At 52.5% G+C, this 25,036-nt stretch overlaps 1 protein-coding gene across 3 annotated transcripts in view; it reads left to right on the top strand.

The window, feature by feature from the left end:
- The window catches only part of FSTL4 (follistatin like 4), a 332,505-nt gene that overhangs the window by 215,678 nt on the left and 91,791 nt on the right, over nucleotides 1-25,036 (top strand). For all 3 annotated transcript variants that reach the window (XM_080672857.1, XM_080672858.1, XM_080672859.1), the window contains exons 5-6: nucleotides 18,548-18,741; nucleotides 22,034-22,157. In XM_080672857.1, the coding sequence (XP_080528983.1) occupies nucleotides 18,548-18,741; nucleotides 22,034-22,157 (318 nt within the window). The remainder of the gene's footprint in view (nucleotides 1-18,547; nucleotides 18,742-22,033; nucleotides 22,158-25,036) is intronic.

Genomic DNA, 25,036 nt, shown 5'->3' on the forward strand with positions numbered 1-25,036 from the left:
AGAGCTGCATTTACCTACACTGCCATCTTGACAGGAAGCCCTGTCTAATTGATGCATTATTTAAAGTTTTATTTTTTTGTTTTTCTGGTATGCATATTTTACTTTCAAAACTTAAAAAAAAAAAAAAATAGGCCACATCAAACATCTGAAGAGTTTCTACCCAACTATTTTTCACAGGCTATCATGCTTTTAAAAATCCACAGCCTTTTCTGTTTGGTGCCTTTTGCTGTATTTTTATTTATTTACTGTTCTCCAAAGATTGCAATTTTGAATTGCTCGATACATTTTCCCAGCTAGAGATGTCAATGTATTTATGTAATGAAAGTGCCAATATGTATGTACATATCTGGGATTAGCATAGAGATGATGAAGGCAGTTCAGCTGTTGATCAATAATCGTATTTGACGTGGGCTTTTTACTCTGCTGCTCTCAACCATCTTGTACTTTGATATGTATTACCACCCACTGAGATTCTGGCCTTGACTAAATAGAAGTTGCTGGAGGAAATTCACAATCTAGCAATGGAATTCAAGTGGCATTGCTTTCAGAATGACAATGCAGAATTAGGTCTTGCAGAGTAAATAGAAACCCGGTAAATGGGAAGTGTGCCCTTAAAAAATGTCTCTTACTGCCTTGAACACAACAAAACAAACATCACTATACTGCAGCCTCCAGTAATAAACACTTCGTGTTTCAACTGTAGGGTCAGAGTCATCCTTCAATCAAATGTGTAAGCAGTTTGACCAAAAAGTATATTTTTGACACATAGGGTATTAGGAGATCTGAGATGGTCAAAAGCCAGCGTTGAGAAGACTGGCACAGTGTTTTGAAAAGTCCCCTGTATTCCATAGCCTGGGAAGCTCCAGGCTGCTCGTGTGTTCCTGGGACAGAGAGGTAGCTCTGGGCCGGCCTCCCATGGAGCCCAGGTGCTGACCAGCCTCGGGCGGTCTCCACATCTGTGCTGAGCATCCAGCCCTCTGTTGGCCCAGCTCGTGGCCTGGAGGAGACAGTCCACGTCAGAGCCAGACTCAGCCCCTTCAGTCCTCCTCACAGAAGATTCAGAGGATAAGTCCAAACACTTTCTCTTTTTTTCCAGAGTTGCTAAGGAAATCTGTGCCCTGCTTTACTCCTTGCTGATTGAAATAAAATGGATTTTTCTAGGATGGGTGGCCTGAGCCCTCATTATAATACATAATAATGACCCATATGACACAAGCAGCTTTCATCTTGATGGCTGCCAGGGTGCTCTCTGACCTGTTCCTCCTCAGAAGAAAGGAAAGGCCCTAACCACCCCCAACCCCCAGTCAGCAGGATAATGACAGGCACTGGGGTTTTCCAGGGCTGGTGGGAAGCAGCTCACCTGGTACCGTGAGGACCATGAGCAGTTGGAAGCAGCATCTTCTGGGAGACTGTTAAAAGGCCAAACTCGGGGTGCCACGTGTGCTGTGATTGCCGTACGCAAAAACACGCAGCTCCAAGGAAAGAGACACAAGGGGATACGCAGAAATACAGGTGGCCTTGTTGCTAGAGTTTCAAAAATTACTGGCGATTATTTTTTCTTTTGCCAAATTTTTTCATAATCTTCTTGAAAGGGGGGACTCTGGGTGCTACAAATTAGTTACAGTAGAACCCCTTTATCAGCAGTTTGACTTTCCATTATTTCAGTTACCTGAGGTCAACGACAGTCTGAAAATACAAAATGGAAAATTCCAGCAATAAAAAATGTCTAAAGTTTTAAATAGTGCACCTTTCTGAGTAGCATGATGAAGTTTTATAACGTCCTGCTCTGTCCCACTCAGTGTACATCACCCCTGTATCAGGTCCTGCTGCCCCACTCAGTGTACATCACCCCTGTGTCAGGTCCTGCTCTGTCCCACTCAGTGTGCATCATCCCTGTGTCAGGTCCTGCTCTGTCCCACTCAGTGTGCATCATCCCTGTGTCAGGTCCTGCTCTGTCCCACTCAGTGTGCATCATCCCTGTGTCAGGTCCTGCTCTGTCCCACCCAGTGTACATCATCCCTATGTACAGGTCCTGCTCTGTCTCACCCAGTGTACATCATCCCTATGTACAGGTCCTGCTCTGTCCCACTCAGTGTACATCATCCCTGTGTCAGGTCCTACTCTGTCCCACCCAGTGTACATCATCCCTATGTACAGGTCCTGCTCTGTCCCACTCAGTGTACATCATCCCTATGTACAGGTCCTGCTCTGTCCCACTCAGTGTACATCATCCCTGTGTCAGGTCCTACTCTGTCCCACCCAGTGTACATCATCCCTATGTACAGGTCCTGCTCTGTCCCACTCAGTGTACATCATCCCTGTGTCAGGTCCTACTCTGTCCCACTCAGTGTACATCATCCCTATGTACAGGTCCTGCTCTGTCCCACTCAGTGTACATCATCCCTGTGCCAGGTCCTGCTCTGTCCCACTCAGTGTGCATCATCCCTGTGCCAGGTCATGCTCTGTCCCACCCAGTGTGCATCATCCCTGTGCCAGGTCCTGCTCTGTCCCACCCAGTGTGCATCATCCCTGTGCCAGGTCCTGCTCTGTCCCACCCAGTGTGCATCATCCCTGTGCCAGGTCCTGCTCTGTCCCACTCAGTGTGCATCATCCCTGTGCCAGGTCATGCTCTGTCCCACCCAGTGTGCATCATCCCTGTGCCAGGTCCTGCTCTGTCCCACTCAGTGTACATCATCCCTGTGCCAGGTCCTGCTCTGTCCCACTCAGTGTACATCATCCCTATGTACAGGTCCTGCTCTGTCCCACTCAGTGTACATCATCCCTATGTACAGGTCCTGCTCTGTCCCACTCAGTGTACATCATCCCTATGTACAGGTCCTGCTCTGTCCCACCCAGTGTGCATCATCCCTATGTACAGGTCCTGCTCTGTCCCACCCAGTGTGCATCATCCCTATGTACAGGTCCTGCTCTGTCCCACCCAGTGTGCATCATCCCTATGTACAGGTCCTGCTCTGTCCCACCCAGTGTGCATCATCTCTGTGTCCAGCTTATTCACGCGTAGGTGCTCCCCACCTGTTAGTCACTTAGTTGTGTCTCAGTGATCAGATCAGCTGCTGCGATATCACAGTGCCTGTGTTCAAGCCACCCTTACTGTACTTAGTAATTCCATATTCACATAACTTTTATTAGAGTATATTATAATTGTTCTGTTTTATTATTGTTGTTCTTAATCTCTCACCGTGCCTAATTTATAAATTAAACTCTGTCACAGGTATGTAGGTATAGGAAAAAACATAGTATATACAGGGTTTGGTACCATCTTTGGATTCAGACATCCACTGGGGTCATGGATAAGGGGAGGACAATGTAAATGAACTTAATGGAAGTTTTCATTATCATTTTATAACTAAATGAGCCACAGGACCGCCACACGGCCTGGGTTTGGACCCTTCTCTCTCTGGGGAGAACACCCAACTACCAACAAATTCAGCTCCACAGAAAGACCACTTTCCCTCCTTTGTGCAAGAGAATGAGCCCCCAGACACCGTAGGGGCTTCAGTCAGTCGCATGCAGGTCTCCCAACCTGACCAGGCTGGCGTCCATCAGGTAACAGGTCTGGGAGCCTGGGGCCTCATCAGCTGCGCGGCCCGGCCCCTGAGCAGCCCTACCTGTCTCATCGCTCTACCTGCTCTCAGGCCAGGGCTGCAGGAGAGCAGCCCACCCCCTTCCCACCTGCCCCGGGGCACGTGTTACCCCTGTATCACTGCCTTGGCATCCTGTGAGCGTGTACGCACAAGCTGCGTCAGCATAGAGGCCCCGTGGTGGTCGGGCCGGGCGTCCACAGCATAACAGAGATTCGTGGGCAGCTCTTGGTTGGGGTGTTCCTGAGCCTGAACCCAGAGACGCACAGCCGCTGCCAGAGCCAGCAGGCAGAAGCTGACTCCAAATGTTTTTTTCTTTCTTGGGTGTTTGGGGTAAAAATGTAGCAAGTCGACAGCTTGCCTCCTCACCGAGGTATTGTAAGTGGAAGACGAACCATGCTGTTCATTCGGGGGTGAATCACATAAGAGTGCCACACTTTGCATGCCAGTGTGCTTTGCTTTATAGCAAAGGTGCCATCTTGTTTTCTCTTTGCTTTGATTGTGAATTCCTGCTTCTGCCCCTCTCTGCACCCTTTGACCCTCACAGGCCTCTCCCCGAATTCCACCTGCTGCCTCTGGCCACATAGGGTTCAGCACCTTGTCCCTCCAGTTCCAAGCCTGCCATTCCCTGAGCTTCAGGCGGTGCTACCAGAGACTCGTCAGATCTGCCTTCCCCTGTGGGCAGTCCTTGCCGCCCTCCTTCCTGCCCACTTGTCACCTGGTCCCATCTCCCTGCCAATTCCTGGGACTCCTGAGGTCACCCCTCTGTCAGAGTGCTATGCAAACTGCCCAAGCCAGCGATGAGGTGGCCGAGGTCCCGAGAAGCCACACAGGAAGCCGTGGGTACCTGAGAGGAAGCTGGAGTAGGTGCTCGGCATTCTCACAGACCTGGTGCAATGGGTAGATGCAATGCACTGGAGACCGCTGACAGATCAGTGAGATAAGTAGGTATTCTTACTGTTCTTGCTCCATGGACGGGGTTCAGAGAGGTTAAGTGGCTTACTGGAGGCTGCACAGCTTGTAAGTGCTATATCCAGGGTTCATACCTAACGTTTCCTAGAGGAAGAATGCTTCATGGTGGGCCTGGAAGGACAGAGGGGATGTGGACACGCAGAGAGCAGGGCATGGTGTGGTGGTACACAGAGGTGACAGGAGTGTGTGTATTGGTAGCAGGGCGCGCTCCACTGGCAGGTAAGAACAGGAGACAGGTTTCCTCTCTGAAAGGTCTCCATGCTGCCTGTCTCAGCCTCTGCTCCTCCACACACACTCACACTCACACACACACTCACACACACACACACACACACACTCACACACACACGCACGTCGGCTTGGCAGGGAGTCCTGTGACCACATGCGAGTGAAGTGCTGGAAGAGGAGGTGAGCATTCTGTGTGCACTGGGGTGTGAGACCAGCTGGCTAACATCGGTAGGAAGCCTGCCTGTGGTTGAGGGTAGTCACCTTGGCCTTGTCTTAGGCCTGCGGCAGTTAAAGCAAATGTCATTGAATTCTGCACACATTCTTCCTGTCTTCTCTAGTGGTTGAGGAGAGAGGCCTGGCTGAGGAAGCTGTCCAGGGTCTCTCTCCCTGGCTCTGCGACAGGAGCATGAATGGGCTGGTAGTTCCCTGGACAGTAACTTCAGAGGACCTTCAGGTGTCACATGCCTGGACCCTGGCAGTGGTCCACAAGCCTGCCTACCCTTCCACGGGCTTGCAGAATAGAGGCCTGGGCCCCATCTCAAGGGGCTGGGAAGACTGAGACCCAAGCAACCCTTGCTTGCTTCTCTCTCTCTCAGGGGCAGACTATACAGTTTTGCTAAGTTATCCGAGTGAATTACTTTATTCCTCTTTTATGTCCCAAGAAAACCCACATGGTCATTTTATTAGTGTTTTTGCAATTAACTCGTAATGATTTCCGGTTTAGTGTGGTTGGTGGTACAGAGACGCTTCATCGAATATCTGCATGATGGGCCTGCAAGTTCTCTGGGGCCAGAAGCTTTTCCCATCAATTAAGCTTCAAAGAGATGAGTTTCAGGCTCATCTGCAACCATATTTTTATGTTTCTTTTAGGGCTTTCCTGCCTTCTCCTGTTGTCTTAGAGAGACTGGGAAATGTGGTATGGGGCTGAGGTGTTCACTAGTGGGTGCAGAGAATAGGTTTAGGTCATTCATTACTGAATATTAACGTGCTGCTTGGAAGTAGGATGACTTATATTTCCATTACATTCACTCCTGGGTGTCTCCCCACCCCCACCCCAGTGCCTCCAGGGAGAGGGTTGTATATCCTGGGCCCTGGGATCAAGGCCCGGGAAGATTGAATTCCCCGAACCTTCCATGGACCTCACACTCACCCACCACTCCAGAGATCTTGGGATTTGGACACATTAAAATACAAAGAGGCCCTAGCTGGTTTTGCTCAGTGGATAGAGCGTTGGCCTGCAGACTGAAGGGTCCCAGGTTCGATTCCAATCAAGGGCATATGCCCGGGTTGTGGGCTCGATATCCAGTGGGGGGCATGCAGGAGGCAGCCGATCAATGATTCTCTCTCATCATTGATGTTTCTATCTCTCTCTTCCTCTCCCTTCCTCTCTGAAATCAATTAAAAAATATATTTAAAAAAATAAAATGCAAAGAGGATTTCCCTGCCATCCAGAGTGCTCCTCCTCTGTGCCAGGTGAGGTGCCATCCTGGGCCATCGAGTCTGACAACAACTCTGGGGACAGAGGCTGTGGGTCCCCGTGTACAGATGGGAAAATGAGGCTCAGGGAGAGAAGACCAGGGTTTCTAGCACTCGGCACAGCTCTGCTCACACACTTCCAGAACACAAGTGCATGGGAGAGGCGGACACACCCAGCCTCTGGCCCATCCTGGGAACACACATGAGGGAAAATTAAAAGTACAAAGGAAATATTGTATGCTTGCCAAGATTTGGAAGCAGCCCGAGTGCCCTTCCGTAGATGAGTGGATAAAAAAGCTGTGGTACATTTACACAATGGAATACTACTCAGCTGTATAAAAGAAGGCAATCTTACCTTTTGCAACAGCATGGATAGACCTGTAGAGCATTATGCTAAGTGAAATAAGCCAGTCAGAGAAAGACAAGTATCATATGATCTCACTCATATGTGGAATCTAATGAACAAACTGAACTACCAAGCAAAATAGAGATGGACTCGTAGATAGAACAGACTGACAGCTGTCAGGGGCAAGGGGTGTGGTTTGACAGGTGGAGGGATTAAGCAAGAAGAAAAAAAACTCATAGACACAGATAACAGTATGTGATTATCTGAGGGAAAGGGGGTGGAGGCAGGTAGAAGAGGGTAAAGGGGGGGAAAGACTTGATTTGGGGTGATGAACACACAATGCAGTATACTACAGATGGTGATTTACAGAATTATACACTTTACACCTGTATAATTTTATTAACCAATGTCACCCCAATAAATTCAATTAAAAATTATTTTTAAAAAGTGAAAAGAGTCCTGACTGGTGTGGCTCTGTTGGTTGGGCATCATCCTGTGCACCAAAAGGTCTCTGGTTCGATTCCTGGTCAGGGCTCATGCCGGGTTGCAGGCTCCATTCCCAATGGGGGGCGTGCAAGAAGCAGTCCATCAGTGTTTCTAATGGATATTTCTGGCATTGATATTCTCTCTCTCTCTCTCTCTCTCTCTCTCTCTCTCTCTCTCTCTCTCTCTCTCCATTTCTCTCTCTAAAATCAATAAAAAAAAAACACTATCTTTTTAAAAAAGTAAAAAGATAACTGATTCCAGGCCCCATACTTTTATGCACTGAGCAGGGTTCCCTCCCCCATCAGTGAGAAATTTGGACACGTGCGCCGGGAAAAGAATCTCCCAAGACATGGGTGCCATTTTAAACATAATTATTGTAGCAGCCCCACTTTCAGCCAGCAGACTCCCTCATTTTATATTTACTTTTAGTCCCACTCTATTTTCTGTGACCCATTATCTCTACTAAGTCCATTTAAAAGCCGTAATCATGGCCATTTGCTCAGGTGGATGCAACCCAGATAAGTGGACCCAGATCCACTCCTTGAAGATGCTGTGGCCCCCACTTAATCACACAGAGCCAGCCACCGCCAGTTTTACCTCATCTCCGTTTAAAAACTAGGTGGTGTGCACACAAATCAGATTCAGAGGGTTTCAGGGCAGGCTGTGCTCCTTTGCCGCCCTCCCCAACCCCACCTTCTCCCCCAGCTGAATGGCCCAGCTTTGCTGAGGGGAGGGGGAGGCGGAGGAAGTGAGTGTGTGTGTTCTGGGGCCTGCAGATGAGGGGCTGCTGCCCGGTGGCCAGGGTGCAGAGCCCTGTGCCCCGTGCTTCTTTGCCTGTGTTCCGCCTGAGATCTGGAGTTACGGGAAGCCTGCAGTGACTCACATCCTCATGAATGCACAGAGCAGGGAGGAGCTACATGGTTGCCATCTCTGCCAAGCCAGACGTTCAGAATGAGGATAAATTATCTCCCTCTGCTCCTTCATTGTAAGTCATGCTGCTTGGGATCAATCAGTTCATCCGCCGCTGCCAAACAGCCCTCATGGGCGTGCGGTTACAGTAACTGCAGACAGGGTGCACACCCTCCTGTCCCCAAGGCCCCTGCTGGCGGGTGTGTGCCACACACTGGGGAGGAGTTAGCACCAGAGGGCAGTTAATGCTCCGAGTCAAGTGCAGAGTCTGGGCCCTGATTGCCACAGGATGGGGGACGGGAGCTGGCCAGGGATGGCTTTCTAAGAGAGCTGTACCCAGAAGGGTGGGCCTGGACTCTAACAGGGAGGGCATTTCACACAGAGGAGACTGGCTCCGGCAGCCCTGGTGAGGCTGGGCCTGCAGGGCCCACCATGCCATCCATCATGGCTGGTGAGTCAGGCACAGTTGGACCATGAGGTGGTTCCAGAAGGGTCCATCTTGATCCCTTCTGAGCAGGTGACCCTTGATGCCCTTTTCTAGGCCACAAGAGCCAACAGCCAGGGCCATGGCAGTTGAGGCTTAGACTGAGCCCTCATTTCAGTCCTGGAAACCTTGGGAGCCCAGGAGATGAGCAGAGCAAACCAGGGCATAGTCTGTGAGCGGCTCCTCCGGCCTTACCCAAGGGCCCTGGCTCAGGGGCCTCCAAGGAGGCCACCTCTGGTGCCAGGGCCCATGGCAGCCCTCAGTGAGCACAGACCAACCTCCATGCCATTATCTCAGCAGAGCCGCCTGCTACCAGCCAGGCCTGTTCAGAGGGCGGGTGTTGGGAGCCTTGCTTACAGGGCCTGTGAGGCTGTCATCTTAACGCCTGGACTGTGTGGGTCAATACCTCTTGGGCGCTTAGTGTGGGAGTGAGACCAGGATGGTCCGGGGTAATGGCATCCCCTGACCAAGTCTCCTCCATTCCTCCTCCTGAGCCTGCCTAGCAAACCCCGTCTAACCCTCAGCCTCCTCCTCAGAGACCCAGGCTGAGCTATTTAACAAACTCCCCCAGGGAAGGTGAGCAACTCGGAGCCTGGCCCAAGGGATGCCCAGTCTCAGAAATACCCTCACTGAGTGTGGCTCTGCTCCCCCACAAGGGACACTGGCCCTGGGGTTGGCTACAGGTCATTCCGCTCAGTTAGAGACTTAAACCCCCATCTTTGTGTGTCCCCTGTATTTTCAGGCACTGGGTGAAGGTCAGCCCAGACCCCAGATCGCTGAGCCAAGGCTGTTAGCAGGGAAAGTCAGGACCTGCCAGTGTGATAATGAGATTTGCCCAGGAAGTGGCCCTCCTGTCTGTAGGGTGTTGACACCCTCCTTGTGCTGTAGAAAATCCTGTTCTTCCCCATCACAGTCCCCTTGGTCCTTCCCCACAGCTTTATTTGCGTCTCGTGGGGTTTCTTGCAAGAGCTGAAAGACTGGGATTAGAAGAGAAGGGGCGGTGGCACTGAGGCAGGCAAGGCCCCCAAGTTTGGGCACAAAATGCCAGGGGGGCAATAGCCCAGCTCCATCACCAAAGCCCTGGGCCCCAAGACAGGCCTCTTATTGCTCCTAGAGGCCTCGGTTTCCACATCAATAAAATGAGGGTCTGAACTATATCGTGCCAAAGCCTTTACTCCTGCTCTTGGGGGCTGTGACCTAAGATTTGTGCTGGGTGGGCTGCGTAGGCATCTCCAAGAGGCAAATGGGGTGGGAGGACGAGGCTGGGGCCGAGCTGCTGGCACAGGACCAGTGTCACTGGGCTGCATACCCCAATCCTCACTCATGTGTGCTTATGTCTGTCTGTCAGTCTACACGTGTAAGGACTTTTTATCCAGTGTCCTCTGCACGCAGCCTCAAAAGCCAAGAAAGAGTGTCTTACCCCACACCCTTGAAAATCTTTGATGAGGACACAGTTACCCACCAAACAGAGCACCTTTAGTGGGGAAAACACAAATCAAGGTGAGAGTGTGATGGCCTTCTTTAACTGATGGCTCCTGTTTTTATTAGGGGCCATTAGCATCATGTGACGTTTTTTGAGCCTCACCAGCTGATTTGGCTTTTGGCATGGAAAGTTCTTTATGAAATTTTTAACCATCTTTTCAAAGCCCAACTCAAAAGAAGACAAGTAAACATTCCCTAGCCTGAAGCAAAGCACGCAAATCATGTGACACATGCAGGCTGCACCATACTCACAGGGACCCACGTCTGAAGAGCTTCAAGCTGTGGGCCACTGGCCCCACCTGTCTGCCCCCAGGTGTGCTCTGGGCTGTACACATTCTCCTTAGGAGCATCCTGGAGGGTCCCTGTAACTCCCACCTCCTGTGGGTCCTGAACCCTCTTGCAGCATCTGAGTTCGTTTTCTTGCCAGATAAGGCAACGAGGAGGCCATTCTAGGGATCTGAGAGGGCCGAGCATTTCCCAGTGTGTGAATCTAGTAAGAGTCAGCATGTCCGCAAAGTGCCCTTGGGAGTGCACAGAGCAGACGATAAGACGAAAGACGGTAAGACAGCTGGCCGCGCTGTGTCTGGAATAACTCAGTTTGCTGGAAGAGGAGCCACACCCAGGTTTCCTCCTCAGTCCCCATGGCCCACCCTTCCCGTCGGCCCAGCTCCTCCCAGGGCCAGGCTCTGAGTTCTGGACCCCGAGCCAGGACTTATCAGACTGCCTCCTCCCTGGGCGCTGGCCCTGCACCTGCACGATCATGTGTTAGGTGACCTCCAGGTCCTTGACTTGCCCAGGAAAGATTTCAAAGATGAATCAGAGAGAGAATAAAGTGAGTTTTATTCAGGTCAAGGAAAAGAAAGAGGCCAGTTTTTCTGTAATACCTCCCCTTCTAAAGTGCATGTCCCCACAAGCCCAGCAAAGCTTCTACAAATACAAAATGTGGAACACGTTAACGTGGGGCAGTCCCCTCCTAAAGACCCCCGTTCGATCGCACTGATTGGCAGTCCACACACCCTCACGCTGGAGGGGGTGACGACACCAAGGCCATGGGTACACAGTGTCGTGGCCATCAAGGCCCTTGTAAAGCCCAAGGAGGCCAAGCCACAGTCACAAAGGGCAGCAGCCACAAGTTCAATCTTGCCCACATCACCAAGGATCTCAGGCTCTGCAGGTCAAAGGCCAAGGCCAAGGCTCAAACCAAGGCCCAGGCCAAGGCTGCAGCTACAGCTCAGGCTCCAGCTCAGGCTCCCAAAGGTGCCCAGGCACCCAAGAAGGCTCCAGAGTAGAGGCCTCTGTCTGCCAATGTGAGGATGGAAGGAGTGGTGTGACCCCTGGGCTTGCTGTCTGCCTGGGGCTGGTGTCCTCCTGTGCTATTTGTACAAATAAACTTGAGGCGGGATCTGTCAAAAATAAAAATAAAAACTAGTTGCTCTTGGGCTTGGCTCAGAAGCTGAAGTTCACCTCGTCTGAGCCAACACCCTGAGCAGCACCATGGACCGCACCAGGCAGATGAGGCATCGGCTCCACGTCCCCCTTGCCCCAGTCTCCTCACGTGCTGCCCCAAGGTGCTGGTGCCCTGTCCAGGGTGTCCAGGGAGAACAGAGACAGGGAAGTGCCCTGTTTCAGAGAAAGGGGGAAGGAGACCTGCCTGGGGCCTCTTTCCTCGTCAGTGAGGCGTGCATGGAGGGCTTTAGCATTTATTCCAGTTTTCAAACACCACTCTTTCACTTTGGGGCCATGTGATAGATGTGCCAGTTGACCATTAAGCAGGGGTCCTCAAACTACGGCCCGCGGGCCACATGCGGCCTGCCGAGGACATTTATCCGGCCTGCCGAGGACATTTATCCGGCCCGCCGGGTGCCGCTGCCTGTCCTGCTTAGCAGCCGACTCGTCCCGGGCCCACAGTGAGCATAGGAATTTGTTCATAGTTGTTGTTTTTTAACTATAGTCCAGCCCTCCAACGGTCTGAGGGACAGTGAACTGGCCCCTGTTTAAAAAGTTTGAGGACCCCTGATTAAAAGTGTAAGTGGATCCTCGTCCAGGAATGAATCCGGTTTTGCTTTCTCTAATAGGAATAGAAGAGAGGATCGTAAATGTCAAACAGCAGGCTGTACAGCAACACCATTGAACCAGGCATTCATGAGCAAATGTGCCATTTATCTAACAAAGGTCTGGTGGTTTTGTTCATTTAAATTACCTGATGCTGGAGCAAAAATGGAGATGAGGGTTTATCTTCGAATTCAGGTGCACGTGGAGGTAGATATTTTCATGCAGGCTTGATGGGCTCTGGCACAGCAGCTGGGGAAGGAGTGCATGGCCAGCATGGCATGTGCATTGGGCCCAGGCAGGTTGTAGGTCATGTTGATCCTTAGATGTGCAGATTTGTGTTTGGGCTCAAAGTGGGCTCCATACCTTCAAGAACCCAGAGCATGCAGATGGGATGACGAATAGGACCTTCCAGGAAAAGGAGCAGAGGACACTGACCAAGGACAGTTGGTCAGCTGGGTGCTAGGCTCCTGGGAGGCCTGGGAGAATAAGGGCACACTAGTGAGTGCAAGGGCCCATTGCTGGCTCTGGGGTTGGGACTAGTGAGTGAGGAGGAGACTCAGGTGGAGCTCCGAGTGATGGAAGGGCAGGAGACAGGCTGAGCATCTCCAAAACTGTCCCCAGTGCCCCTGTGGCCCATGGCCGTGTCCACCCAGGGCTCTTTGGCTGGGTTCTTTAACAGAGTGAAGACTCTCATGCCGGAGATGCAGAGGCACTGAGGCACGGTGTTTGGAGGAGAGAGGATGGAGATAAAAGCAAGCTCGTCCAAGCTTAAGGGATCAGTGGGCCAGATTGTGTGGCTTTCAGTGGACAGGATCAGCTCCTTGGAGCTGGGCTGTTGCAGAAAAGTCAGATTTGAAGAAGGGGCTTTTCAGGAAAGGAGCACCTGGGAGCAGATTCTGCAGACTGGCTTTCTGCCAGGTAATGGGACTAGCCAGTGGCTACAGCGTAGGCCATGGTGTGCACACCTCCCATGGTTTCTGAGTGTAGGCAGCAGTGACCCATCTGCCCAGAAGTCACAGGCCCCAGGAAACAGCCAGCAAGGGGTCACCACACGGCACACCTTTGATGCATCTGTTTAGGGATTGTGATGAGACCGTATTGTGTGTGCTTAACAATCTCCTGGAATTTTCAGAATTTTGTGGCTTGGTCAACACCATCAGTAAAACTATATCATGTTAGTGGAAATGTATCTTAAGATAAACCCATCGGTTTTGGCATTTATTGTTAATTGAATTTTCCCAGAAATGGCAGCAGAAAGATGGTTAATGTTCCTGAATTTACATCAAGTTAAACATCTGTTCCTCTTAAGCTAAACTCCAGTAAAGTTATGGCAACTCATAAATTAGATCTGGGAGTAAGATGCTTTCTGCTCTTTGCACAGCTTAGCAGTTTCAAAGTAGACCTCAGCATGACACATGGCACCCGAGGCCTGTGTCACAGCCACATTCAGCTGTGACATCAGTGCCAGGCGATTGAGCCAAGTTTTCGCTTTGGTGGGAAAGATCACAGCTTTGTAAGCGGCAAGTGTCATTGCTTCCCAGCTGGGTACAATGTGGGGACCGGGATGCTACTGTTTGCGTGGAGATCTGGAGGAGCCTGCCCACAAGTGACCCTATAAGTCGTGGGCACATCTGGTCTCTCCCTTGGGCTCCACTGGGGGCTCTCCCGTGTGAGGGTCTCAGGGTCTGAGCCAAGGGGATGGCTCTCTGCCCTGTCAAGAAGGGCTAGAGCAGTGGTTCTCAACCTTCCTAATGCCGCGACCCTTTAACACAGTTCCTCATGTTGTGGTGACCCCCAACCATAAAATTATTTTCGTTGCTACTTCATAACTGTAATTTTGCTACTGTTAATGAATCGTAATGTAAATATCTGAGTTTTCCGATGGTCTTAGGCTCTACAGCAGCGGTTCTCAACCTGTGGGTCATGACCCACAGGTTGAGAACTGCTAGCAGGGTCTCCTAAGACAATTGGAAAACACAGATATTTACATTACGATTCATAACAGTTGCAAAATTACAGTTATGAAGTAGCAACGAAAATAATTTTATGGTTGGGGGTCACTACAACATGAGGAACTGTATTAAAGGGTCGCGGCATTAGGAAGGTTGAGAACCACTGGGCTAGAGTCTAGTGGGTGAGAGTCTGTGGGTGTGACTCTCAGTCTACTGTGTGGTTTCCAAAGAGATGGCCTATGTGCCTGTGTGTGGTTTGAGAAGCGAGCAGCCTACACTCACATGTTGGAATCTCGGGGCATGATGCACCAGCCCAGCCCCTGCGATGGAGAAAACCATGCTGGTGAACAGGGGGCTCTATGGGGGGCGGGGGGCGGGCAAGCAAGTTGGAGAAGGAGACCAGAGGACATGGTGCAGGAATGGCTGGGGGTGGGGAAGGAGGAAAGGCAGGCAGACACTGCCCCTCCCTGGTCACCCACACCACCCTCCCTCCCTGGTGCAGGGTGTCTCCCGCCTCCCCTCACCTGCTTCTGGCTGCTTCCTGTGTCCAGGACCTGGGCCTCCCACAGGCGCCTTCACCACATGGCCTGTCTCACTCTCAGCATCTGAGCTTCCCTGTATCTGGGTGGCATCTCCCACCTTGCCCACATTCTGCAAACCCCCCTTCCCTGGACCCTTTGGAGCCTCCAGCTGCACCCATACCTGGGGCTGGGAGCCTCGCCTGCCACAGAGTGAAGATGGTCCCTGCGAGGCCCGAGCTGGCCGGTGGGGGTTGGCGGGGAGGCACGCGGCTGATGGACGTTCACAATGTCTCTCTTGCTTCCCTTTGTTTTGCAAGAGAAAGTGTTCCTTTGATGGACATTTAATTCCAGAGGCTGCTACCTGCTTCCTGTCTCTCTTTACTCAAAAAATTAAATGCGGATGTGCCTGTGCTGCTGCTATAATAATCTCCCTCGGCCCGAGGGAGTGTGGCTGGAATGGGAGAACATTAGGATCTTCAAAGAGGGACAATTATTGAGGGAACTAGATTAATGAGGTGTCATCACAACTTAGCCAGATCTGCGGCTGACCTTTCTCATGGAGAACGGGCTTGATAAATGTAGTTCATTACCAAGTTCTGACATGAAAATAGGATCCCACTCTGGGCTCCTCAGCAGGCTGATCAATATTTTATCTGCCAAAGCAGGCCTGGCCTGGCAGCAGGAGGAGTCCCGCACACTCGTGCTGGCAGGAAGCCCAAGGCCAGTGCCAGGGGCTGGCCAGGCCGGCCCTGCCGTGTGGAGGGCACCCAGGCTGGCAGGCGGGGGATGCTCATCAGTGTCAGGCTGACCAGGACATGCACCTCCCTCCCTGAGAGGCCCCCTGGGGAGAATGTCCATGAGCAGTAGGAAGGGAAGGAGGACATTTTCTGTTTTCCACAAACACCAATATAATGGCCACCTGTGCCAGGTGCTGGGCACTGGTGATGGGGACAGACAGGTGAGTCATCCAGAGAAGCCTCAGGCCTGGCTGACCATCGGACTTGGCAAAGTCCTCCTACATTTCCTCTGATGCAGCGACTTTCAAGCAGGTGCCTCCAAGGACACCCTGGGCGCTGCAAGAACTTCTAACACATGCAGTGCCAGACTAGTTAGTCAGGGGCACTGACCTCTTTTTCCTGAGATTGTCAAATAAGTTTTAAAAAGTGACAAGAACCAACACAGCAATAGCTATCCAGTGTGAATGAATCAAAATTATACCTATCTTTTTGTCAGACTAGCAAAAGATATCTTTTTGATGCGCCACCGAGTTTTAGTGATTCGTTTATGTGTGCCATGAGATGACAAAGTTTGAGCATTGCTGCTTAATGTCATGACCCTGTAAGGTGGTGAGCGGCTGTTTTTGCCCCCATTTTAAGGTGGAAAATGGAGGCAGGAAGGGCAAGGGCACCTGCAAGCCCTGCTGCCTGGCATGCTGTTCCCGGTGCCACCTTCTCCCCACACTCCCTCATCCTGCAGGTCTCATCCTGAATGCCCTCCCTCATCAGCCCCCCCTCGGGGCACCCTGGGTGCTCAGACCAGAGTCCCACCGTCTGCCCCCAGGGTGCCACCCAGCCTCTGGCACAGAGTTTGTAAGTTAGTGCTGGATGGGAGGAGCAGGGCAGGGTGGGCTCTCACACGGGGCAAGACCAAGGACTCGGGGAGCTGACTCTGGACACTGGGACTCCATCCTGTCCCCCTGGCTGTTGTCTAGATGTGTGCCTACCCTCCTGGCCAGGAGGTCTGTGCTGGGCTATGGCCAGGGTGGAGGAGCAAAAGCCTCTAATTCACAGTGAAGTGCAGGGATGTGATAGAAGGGGCGGGGCCTGGGGGTTGCTGCAGCCCTCTCGACAGGACCCACCGCCATGTGGAGATGCTGCTAGCTGGAGACCCCGGCCCCGGGCCACAGGCAGCTCAGAGGAGCTCTACGCTCCACCAAGGTCTGTGAGGAAGGCTAGAGGTTGTGGAGGACCAGCGAGAATGAGACATCTCTGCCCAGCTGGCCCATCCTTCAGGTGGCCCTGCTGTGGTGTGTTCTCAGGAGTCTGACTGCACTAGCATTTCCGAGTCAAGCCTCCCGTTGACCCCATAGGCCCCATGTCCATCTGCTGTGCGCAACGACCTCGCAGCACCGGGCATGAATGCCGCTCCCAGGAGAGCCTGACCCTCAGGACAGGTCCCCACAGATCCCCACACAGAGACGCCCTCACCTCCTACACCAAAGCTTCTGTCTCAGCTCCCGCACGCCTCCTGATTTCTGGGTCATTTATAAGAACTAGACTTAACCCTGTTGAGGGCAAGGGGGCAAAATTTATCACTCACCTTCGCCAAAACTGACCTTTATCCAGGCCTGGCAAGAAGGAAAACCCAGCAGGCTGCCACATCTTCCCCTGGACGGGAATGTTTTTATAGCAGGACAAGGCCACTATTTCAACACTGTGCAGCCATACAGACTTGAGGATCAGGTTTGCCAACTAGTGGCACCAAGCACTCCCCAGCATGGGTACCCAACAGGCCAGAGAGGGCGCCAGCACGGTAGGGGAATGGGAGAGCAAGGCCTGTCAGAGCCTGGAGCTCCCAGAGAACAAATAGATTTGATTACATTGAACACAGCAATTGATTTTTTTTCTAAATAAACATGCAGGAGGAAATGGTAACAGGCATCTGTTTCTGACAAGAATCAATTGACCTCAAATTGGAAGAAAATCTAGAAACACAAACAAGCACAAGAGAAAGTGGTTGGACCGCCCAGGCTTGTCTAGGGAGACCAGGAGGAAGAGCAACAGACAGACTCCCCGTCAGCCCTTCCCCCATCAATAGCTTCCTTGTTTGTTGCTGTTCCGCAAATGTGGTCCTACTGATGATAAGGAGAGAAGAGCTATCGTTTGGTGAGCCCTCACGCTGTGCCAAGCCGTGCTAATCCCTCTGTGCATATCTTATTTAATCCCCATAGCAGCCTGGGTGGGAGGCAGCTGTGGAAGTGTGTCCTCCCACTTCCCAGATGAAATCACGCCTGGTCCAAGGTGCAGGTTCGGCAGCAGCAGGGCTGGGTCTGAAGCCCAGGGGACTCAAGTCGCCGCTCTCCAGCCCTGCGTTACAGTGACGGTCCCAACCCCTGATTCTCCAAACTGGCCTAGGAATTAAGGGAAAGACTCGAGGCCCCAGACAGTGCATTCCCAGCAGCACATTGGCCTCCCACCTGGAGTGGACGGTGAGGGTCCCACCAGGGCTCAGGAAGCCCTCCACCCCCAGGGAGGCGAGGAAGCGGGGCTGGAGGGGTCCCTGCTCTGCTAACACCCTGCAGCCTCCGGTGACAGGCTGTACCTCCTGTGGTGTTTCTCCCAGTGGCCCGCCACCAAGAAGATTGCCAGTGTCTGGTCGCAGTGCATCCCAGGCCTCACCTGCCAAAATGCCGCGTGGTCCTGATGCTGTGCAGCAGGCAGGCCTATGTTCCAGGCCCAGAGCAAGGGGATGTGTGCTCCGGTGTTAATTTCATAAAGCTTCCTTTGTTTCTTGGTTGTAGACTTGCGTACACATGTTTGTTTTGAAGTAATCCAGCTCTGGGAGTGCACCTAATTAACTTAAGCAGGGCTTCTTAGCCCTGTTAACTAAAACTCCCAAATCTATGAAGCCAAGTATTCAGAAACATCCTTTAAGGTAGGATTAAGGCAAAGACGAGCTATTACAAAGTGAAATTGGGGCCAGCTTCCCTGAAGCCACCGTGGGTCTGCCGCTGTGAATTTCCCCGGACAAACTCTCCGGTCCATCTGGCAATTGTTCTATGTCTGGCACATAGTAGGTGCTCAGTAAATCCCTGTGGCATGGGCAGGCAGGATCCATCCAGCATTTGCATCATGTGTGGCATGTATTCAGTGCTCAGTGGATAGCTATGGGGTGGGTTGGTGGGCAGGCAGGCAAACAGATCCCAGCAGCCCCAGTGGCCCCCCCGCACTGCACGCGGGAAATGCCCAGAACGGATGAAGGTTCTCGCAACGCCCTGGGGAGGAGTCTCACTGCAATAACCCCCTCTCCTCCTCCAGGTGACTCGTGCACCATGGCCAACTACGCCCGCCTGAAGAATGTCCTTCTGGCACTGCAGACCCGCCTGCAGCCACTCCCAGAGGGGGCCAGCCGCCGAGACCCTGCCTCCCAAAAGCGCCTCCTGGTGGAATCTCTGTTTAAGGTCTTGGATGCAGATGGTGACGGCCACCTCAGCAGCTCTGAACTGGCTCAGGTGAGTATGGCGTCCGATAAAAATAAAATTAAGGAGGAATCGTGCTTTCCATTGAGCATGTCCATGAAGAGAACCTGGAGATCACATGAGGAGAGTCGTTTGTAACTGTCTCTGTGCTGAGACGCCTGGTAGGCCTCCTGCAAGAGACCCTTCTCCAGGGAGCCGGAGAGCATGTGATCAAGGCCTCTCAGAACCTCTTACAAACAAACGGCGCCAGTGTCTTCTGCCCACCAGCCACCTTCAGCCAATATTTACAAACAAGCTTTGAAGCACTCGCAGCTAGCTGGCAAAACACACGCTTCAGGGGGGCTGGTCTCTGATGTTGTCCTTAGGAAGTAAATCTTCTCTTCCGTGAGTCTTTCAATTTCCCCAGCGGGAAGGATAAAGGAAGCAGGCTCACTTTCACCACACACCCCTGGGGCTGCAACCTGGGCGTCCCCCGGTCCTCTCCCCTAGGGTCTCGCTGTTCTTTAGTACCCAGATATCAACAGCCCAAGCCCCAGCCTGCTTGCTGGCACAAAGCCCTGTGTCCACCCCTAAGCAATGCTCTTCCTTTGAGAAAACGCTTGCATCAGGCCCTGCAGTTTGCCTCCCTCCCCAAACCCAGCACACATGTCCGTCTGTCCAGCTACAAGGAAGTGCAAGGGCAATTAGCATCTGTGGCAGAGAGATGCGAGGAGGGAGCAACCGGGGCCAGTCATCGTCAGCTGTAGGGAGGATCTTCCTGGCCGGTGGCAGGAAGGTAGGCTGGGTGGGTCAAAGTGCCTGCATTCCTGCTCCTGCTCCGCTGGTTTGCCTCTAAGGACCTAGGGCTCTTGAGCCACATCAGGCAGATGCAAAGGTTTACAAGGAAGCCAAGGTCGGCCTCCCCAAGTAGGGTGGTGGGCGAGAGAAGCTCGTCCACAGAGACCGAGTGCCCACCAGAGGACAGATAATAAGTCCCCGCCTTTGATGTCACTATAAAGAAACCCTTCACATGATGTAGTGACCTTAGCAAAATGGCCAGGTCACCAGGAAGGACTGGGCTGGGGCGTGCCCTAACCCTTACGAGCACCGTGTGTGCCTGGCAGTGAGCCAGGCCTTGCCCTGTGATGTAACAAGCAGAAGAGGTCCTTGCTATATAGTGTAGTAGCTGAGAACACAGGCTTCACGGTCACACTGCCTGCGTTCAAGTCCCGCCTCCAGCATTTTCTAGCTGGTGGGTCTTGGGAGACACCACGCCTCTCTGTGCCTCCATTTCTTGTCCGTGACCATCACAGGGCCATCGGGAGGGTTAAACAACTAAGGCGTGACGTGCTGGGCACAGTGTGGGCACGCAGCACGTTCTCAGGAGGTGATCGTGGTCAATATCGATGTCCTCGTCATCATCTTGATGCCTGTTACTTCCTCCTAACCCTTCAGCGTCCTCTGCAGTGAGGCAGGCACTGCTGTTACCTCCACTTCACAGAATCAAGCAGCTCGCCTGGGTTTGTTCACTGCTCAGACATGATGGCACCACGATGAACCCCAGGTGGGCTGGTGGGCGTACACCTGCTCTCCTCGCCACACAGGGGTCTCCCAGGGGGATCATGACTCCCACCAGGAAGTTCCACCTGGTCTTCTCAAGGTCTGTGGTGCCAGCAAGTGCCCCCGAAACCTGAATATGGAACAGTCACCCAAAAGCCCTGCCATGCAGAGTCTCCCTCTCGGGGCCCCCTGCTCCAACCAGTCCAGAGCTCGCTTCCTGGGATCACATGCAGACCCCACTCTTGTCACCCACACCTGGACAGCACCACCTTCCTCAGCCCTGCCAGCCAGCACAGCACCACCTTCCTCAGCAATAGGCCCCAGCTATGGCTAGGGCCCCAGGGGGCAGGCCAGCAACCCACAGATGACCCAAGCTGCGCTGGGAAAGCCCAGGTCCTGTTGGTGACGGTTCCCTGCAGGAGGAACCACCTGGCGATTCCCAGGCCACAGGCTGTGCAGGCAGCGCCTAGGGCAGATGCTTGGCTTGGCCTGGACAGAGGCTGCTGTGGCTCTTGCCCCCCAGCCCACATGGCTCCCAGGTGGCTAAGTAAACAGGACCTTCCTGGTCATGTTGCTCTAACCTGGCAGAGGGGTTCCCCGAGGCACCTGGAGCCATTAACAAGCATGGTAATTGGGTTAATGTACGTATCGTCCATTTCATAAATGTTCCAGGCAGAGCCCCGCTAAAGGGAGCCTTGCCTTGACACTGACTCCAAGGTGTTGAGGAAAAACGTGTAGGTCCTATGAAACGTTAATCAATTTCCAATCAGAAATAGACAAAGGGAAATTTCCATCTCTGAAAGATTGATCTCGGGCGTTACGGTTGATCTCCCTTTTATCGACCACTCTTACTTGCTGGGTGAAGGATCATTTTTTTAACATTATTACATTAAATTGCCTTTAATATAGCAGACCAAGCTGAGACTGTTAAATAAAGAGAAAATGCCTCTGTCCCCCTCTTCCCCGCCCCCTCGAATAAAATGAAATTCTTTCCTTCTTCTGAGGTTTCCTTCTGAGCATTTTTTCTGTAAGACACACCAGCGTCCGGCCCCAGCTGAGCAAGGGTGCCAGAAATCTCTACCTTTAGTCACCTTTGGCATGTGGCTGGTCATGCTGGAGAGGGCTCCGTGCCCTGCGGCCTGGGCCACATCCAGAGAGGAGTTCGTGAAGGCCCACCCATGGCGCCCTGCCAGGGTCCCAAGGACAGACATTCTGTCCCTGGCAGGGCCGGGCAGGCAGAGGAGGGGCTCAGGCTCAGTCAGTAGAATGGCAGCCCTCCCTTTCGGGGGCTGTGCTGTGGCTAGGGAGCACAGCCCTGAGATTGCAAGGGCTGGTGGGAGTTGGGGGAAGAGGTGTTAATGACCTTCCAGCTATACCCAGCTGGAAGCCAGGAGACCTCTGTTCAGCCACTATTTATTTGCTGAATTTGTTTGAACAGGCCCCTTCTCTTCTCTATTTCCCCATCCATAGCATGAAGGATAGATCAGGTGGCCTCAAAGATCCTTCTGACCTCCGACCCTCTGGGGTCTGTCTGCCCAGATGGGGAGAAGACGCACCTGAACACTAATTCCAACTCTGCCCAACCACTGTGTGACCTTCCCATTCTGAGCCTCAGTTTTCTTATCTATAAAATGGGAGGGTCAGACAAGACAAAACCAAAGAGCTCCCCATGGCCCACTGAGCTGTTGCTGATTCCTCGCCCCACCTGGCCTGAGCCATGTCCCAGCAAAGCCCACAGCTCTGAGCTCACTCCTGGCTCCGGCCTTGTTCCCTCCCTCACCCACAGCACGTGCTGAAGGAACGGGACCTGGAGGAGAGCTTCCTGGGATGCTCGCCAAGCGACCTCCTTCGCTTTGATGACTACAACAGTGACGGCTGGCTGACCCTCCGAGAGTTCTACACGGCCTTCCGTAAGTCAGGTCCCAGCTGGCCGGCCGGGCAAATGGGCTATGTCCGCAGGCATCCCCACACCAAACTGTGTCAGGGCCTCGAGTCTGTCCTTGGTCTCCAGGGTTGGTCTCTCTCATGGATGAAAGCGGTTGGGTTTGCTCTGCAGCAAGCCTGAGCTTGCAGAGGGTAAAGGAGTGGGTTGGGAGAGGGGGTGCTTGGTCTCTTCCTTTGGATAAAGGACCTTCTTGCCATCATCTGAGGAGCACAGGACTGTGATTTACGCGTGTCTGGGGTGCACCGCTGGATACCTCGGGGGGAGACTGTGCCTGTACGTAGAGGGAGCAGACTTTAGGGCTCTCCCTAGGCTGTGGCCCCCCAGGAGGAAGGTTCTGCAGGAGGGTTCTGGAGGCTGGGCCAGGCGGGAGAGAGAGGTAAAGGTGGTGCTGGGGTTGATTTGGGGCCCCAAAGAGATGAAGCCCCTTTATGTCAGACAGTATTCAGGCTCTGCTAAAGCAGGTGGTATGTGCGCCCTGTGTGATGTGTCCTTGAACTTGACCTTCAGGCTCTGGAATTTGAGAAATAGGTGTGAGACACTCCCAGGGTGCACTGAGCCTCTGAGCCACAGACCCTGCTTCTCTGCCCATCCCCGCCCCCCTCCCTGGAGCTCCACTTTCAGAAAGGTGTCCCTGTTGACATCTCCTTTTGGCGGCTGTTACTCCAAACACCCACAAGGCCTGGGAAGGAGTCCTTGGCAAGAAGGGCTCTTGTGGAAGTGGTACTTGTATGACGTAAGAGAAGAGCAACAAGTGTGATTCTTCCCCGCAGGAAATGTTCATGAACTTGATGCAGGGGTGCCTTTTCAGTTCACAGCGTCCCTGTTGCCAAGGACCAAAGCCCGCGCCCCAAGCACAGGGCTCCGCTTGTAATGCGGTGACTAGGTATGGTTCCCCATCTTCCTCCTCCCTGCCCTTATCTGCTTTAACAGTGATATCTGCTATAGTGTAGTTCAGAATAAGGTGTGAATGACTGGCAGGCTTAGCCTGCTGTGGGGGCTGTTGGCTTTGTGGATCAAGGAGCTTATTCCCTGAAATAAATCTCTAAATTTTAGAACGTATGGAAGTATCAGCAGCTCCCTAGACCTAGTTCCTGAGAGCCCACTGTTAGATTTTCAGGAATTTTCAAGACAAACAAACAACTGGTAGCCTTTAATCATCCATGGTGGGAGTATTTACACCACAGAAATGAGACAAAAGGAAGGTGGGGGGTCTCTTTCCTCTGGAGAGCCAGCTGTGAAGCATTGCCCTGCACATCACTCCTGTCCCAGAGTCCAGCTCCTGCAATATCCTCTCCATCCACCTTCCCCAAACCGAGACCTCCTGATGATTTCAATCTCTGTTGAATCCGGACAAGGAAAGAGTGGGTGGTTAAGGCAGATGGCAGGGAGATGAGCCCTCCACAACAGGAAAGCAGCATCACGAGTTCTAGGACACTTCTGAGACAAAGGGAGCTGTGAAGGAAGAGGTTGGTGCATTTTAAGAGCCAGGGGCCAAGGCTGGACTTCAAGACTTGGGGGGTACATCAGGTATCCCACAGCGGCACATTCCGCAGGGAATGGCACCGCTCACGCACTGTCTGGTGCCACAGGAGCCTCTGCTCAGGAGCTCTGTTCCTGGGAATCAGTCTGCGGCCAAACAGGAAGCTGTTGGCATTATTCGCAAGGAGACAGAAGCATCCCTGCTGCCCCGATGGAAGAGAAGGCGCCTGGCCTCCCTGACGATGGTCCTGACAGCACGAGCTGCCGTGGAAAAGGAGGGCCGTCATCGCTCCACCTCCAGTCCTCTGTCTCACAAAGAGCAATATGGTGTCTGTTTCCTTTATTCCTGGGTGATTATTTGAAAAGCACAATGATCATCATTTTTAAAACAAATTAGATTCTGCTGTCATCTTGGACTTGTTTTGAGGCAGCCAAACCATTCATCAAAGCCCAACCCAAATAATAGATATGCAATAAAATGTAAATTCACAGGCGTTAAGGAAGCCACAGAATGAGTTAACCCACCATAAAGGCCTGACATGCGGCTACTCGGCGCACACGGGATCAACGGTTCTTCAAAGTCAACTAAACTCCCAGAGCGCTGGGATGGATTTATGGTTCAGTGAATGTTAAATAGGTAATTGAAGTGAGACATGTAGGTACAACTTATTACCCAGAAATCAATGGGCATTAAAGAAATCTCACTACAACTCAGAAAATAGTAACTCAAATATGTCAGCAACTACATTTTGGATTTAAATTTTAAAAATTGACTTTAAATTTCTATTTTCTAGTCTCTATTTTGCCAGGGTCCTTTGGGTACCAGGCAGGGTGAGTCCTGGCATTTTCCCTGGAGAAGTGGGTTGTATTTACAAGTGTGGAGGCTGGAGCCTCCTACGTCACATCTGCTTATGCAGCTGGCACAGCCGTTCACCAGAAGACGTGCTTGTCATTGTCCACAGCCGCCGAGGGTGATGTCAGGAATCTCAGGGCTAGTGGTTGCCCATGCTCAGCCGAGCTGGTTCCTGGTGGGCTGCACCATTCTCTGCAGAACAGGTGGCCCCTCCCCAGGGAGAAGAGCAGAGGACAGGTCCCTCAACCATGGAGTCAGTTCAGCCTCTTTCTAACTGTCGGATGAAGCTAAGCTCCCAGTCACCCATCTCTGTACAGTGAAATATGATGGTGGCCTCCCTCTCATCCTCCCTTATCACCCAAACGATCTGTTCAAGTTGTTTTTGGTTTTCCGAATCACCGGCTGACCTGGGAACTAAAGGCACAGTGCCCCCCCGCCCTTCCTCCTGGCCCCACCCAGCAAGCAGCAGAACCAGCTGCTAGTCCCAGCTACAAGGAAGAGACCCAGGCCCC

This window comes from Plecotus auritus, assembly GCF_963455305.1.
Source record: "Plecotus auritus genome assembly, chromosome: 6".
In the NCBI taxonomy this organism is placed as follows: domain Eukaryota; kingdom Metazoa; phylum Chordata; class Mammalia; order Chiroptera; family Vespertilionidae; genus Plecotus; species Plecotus auritus.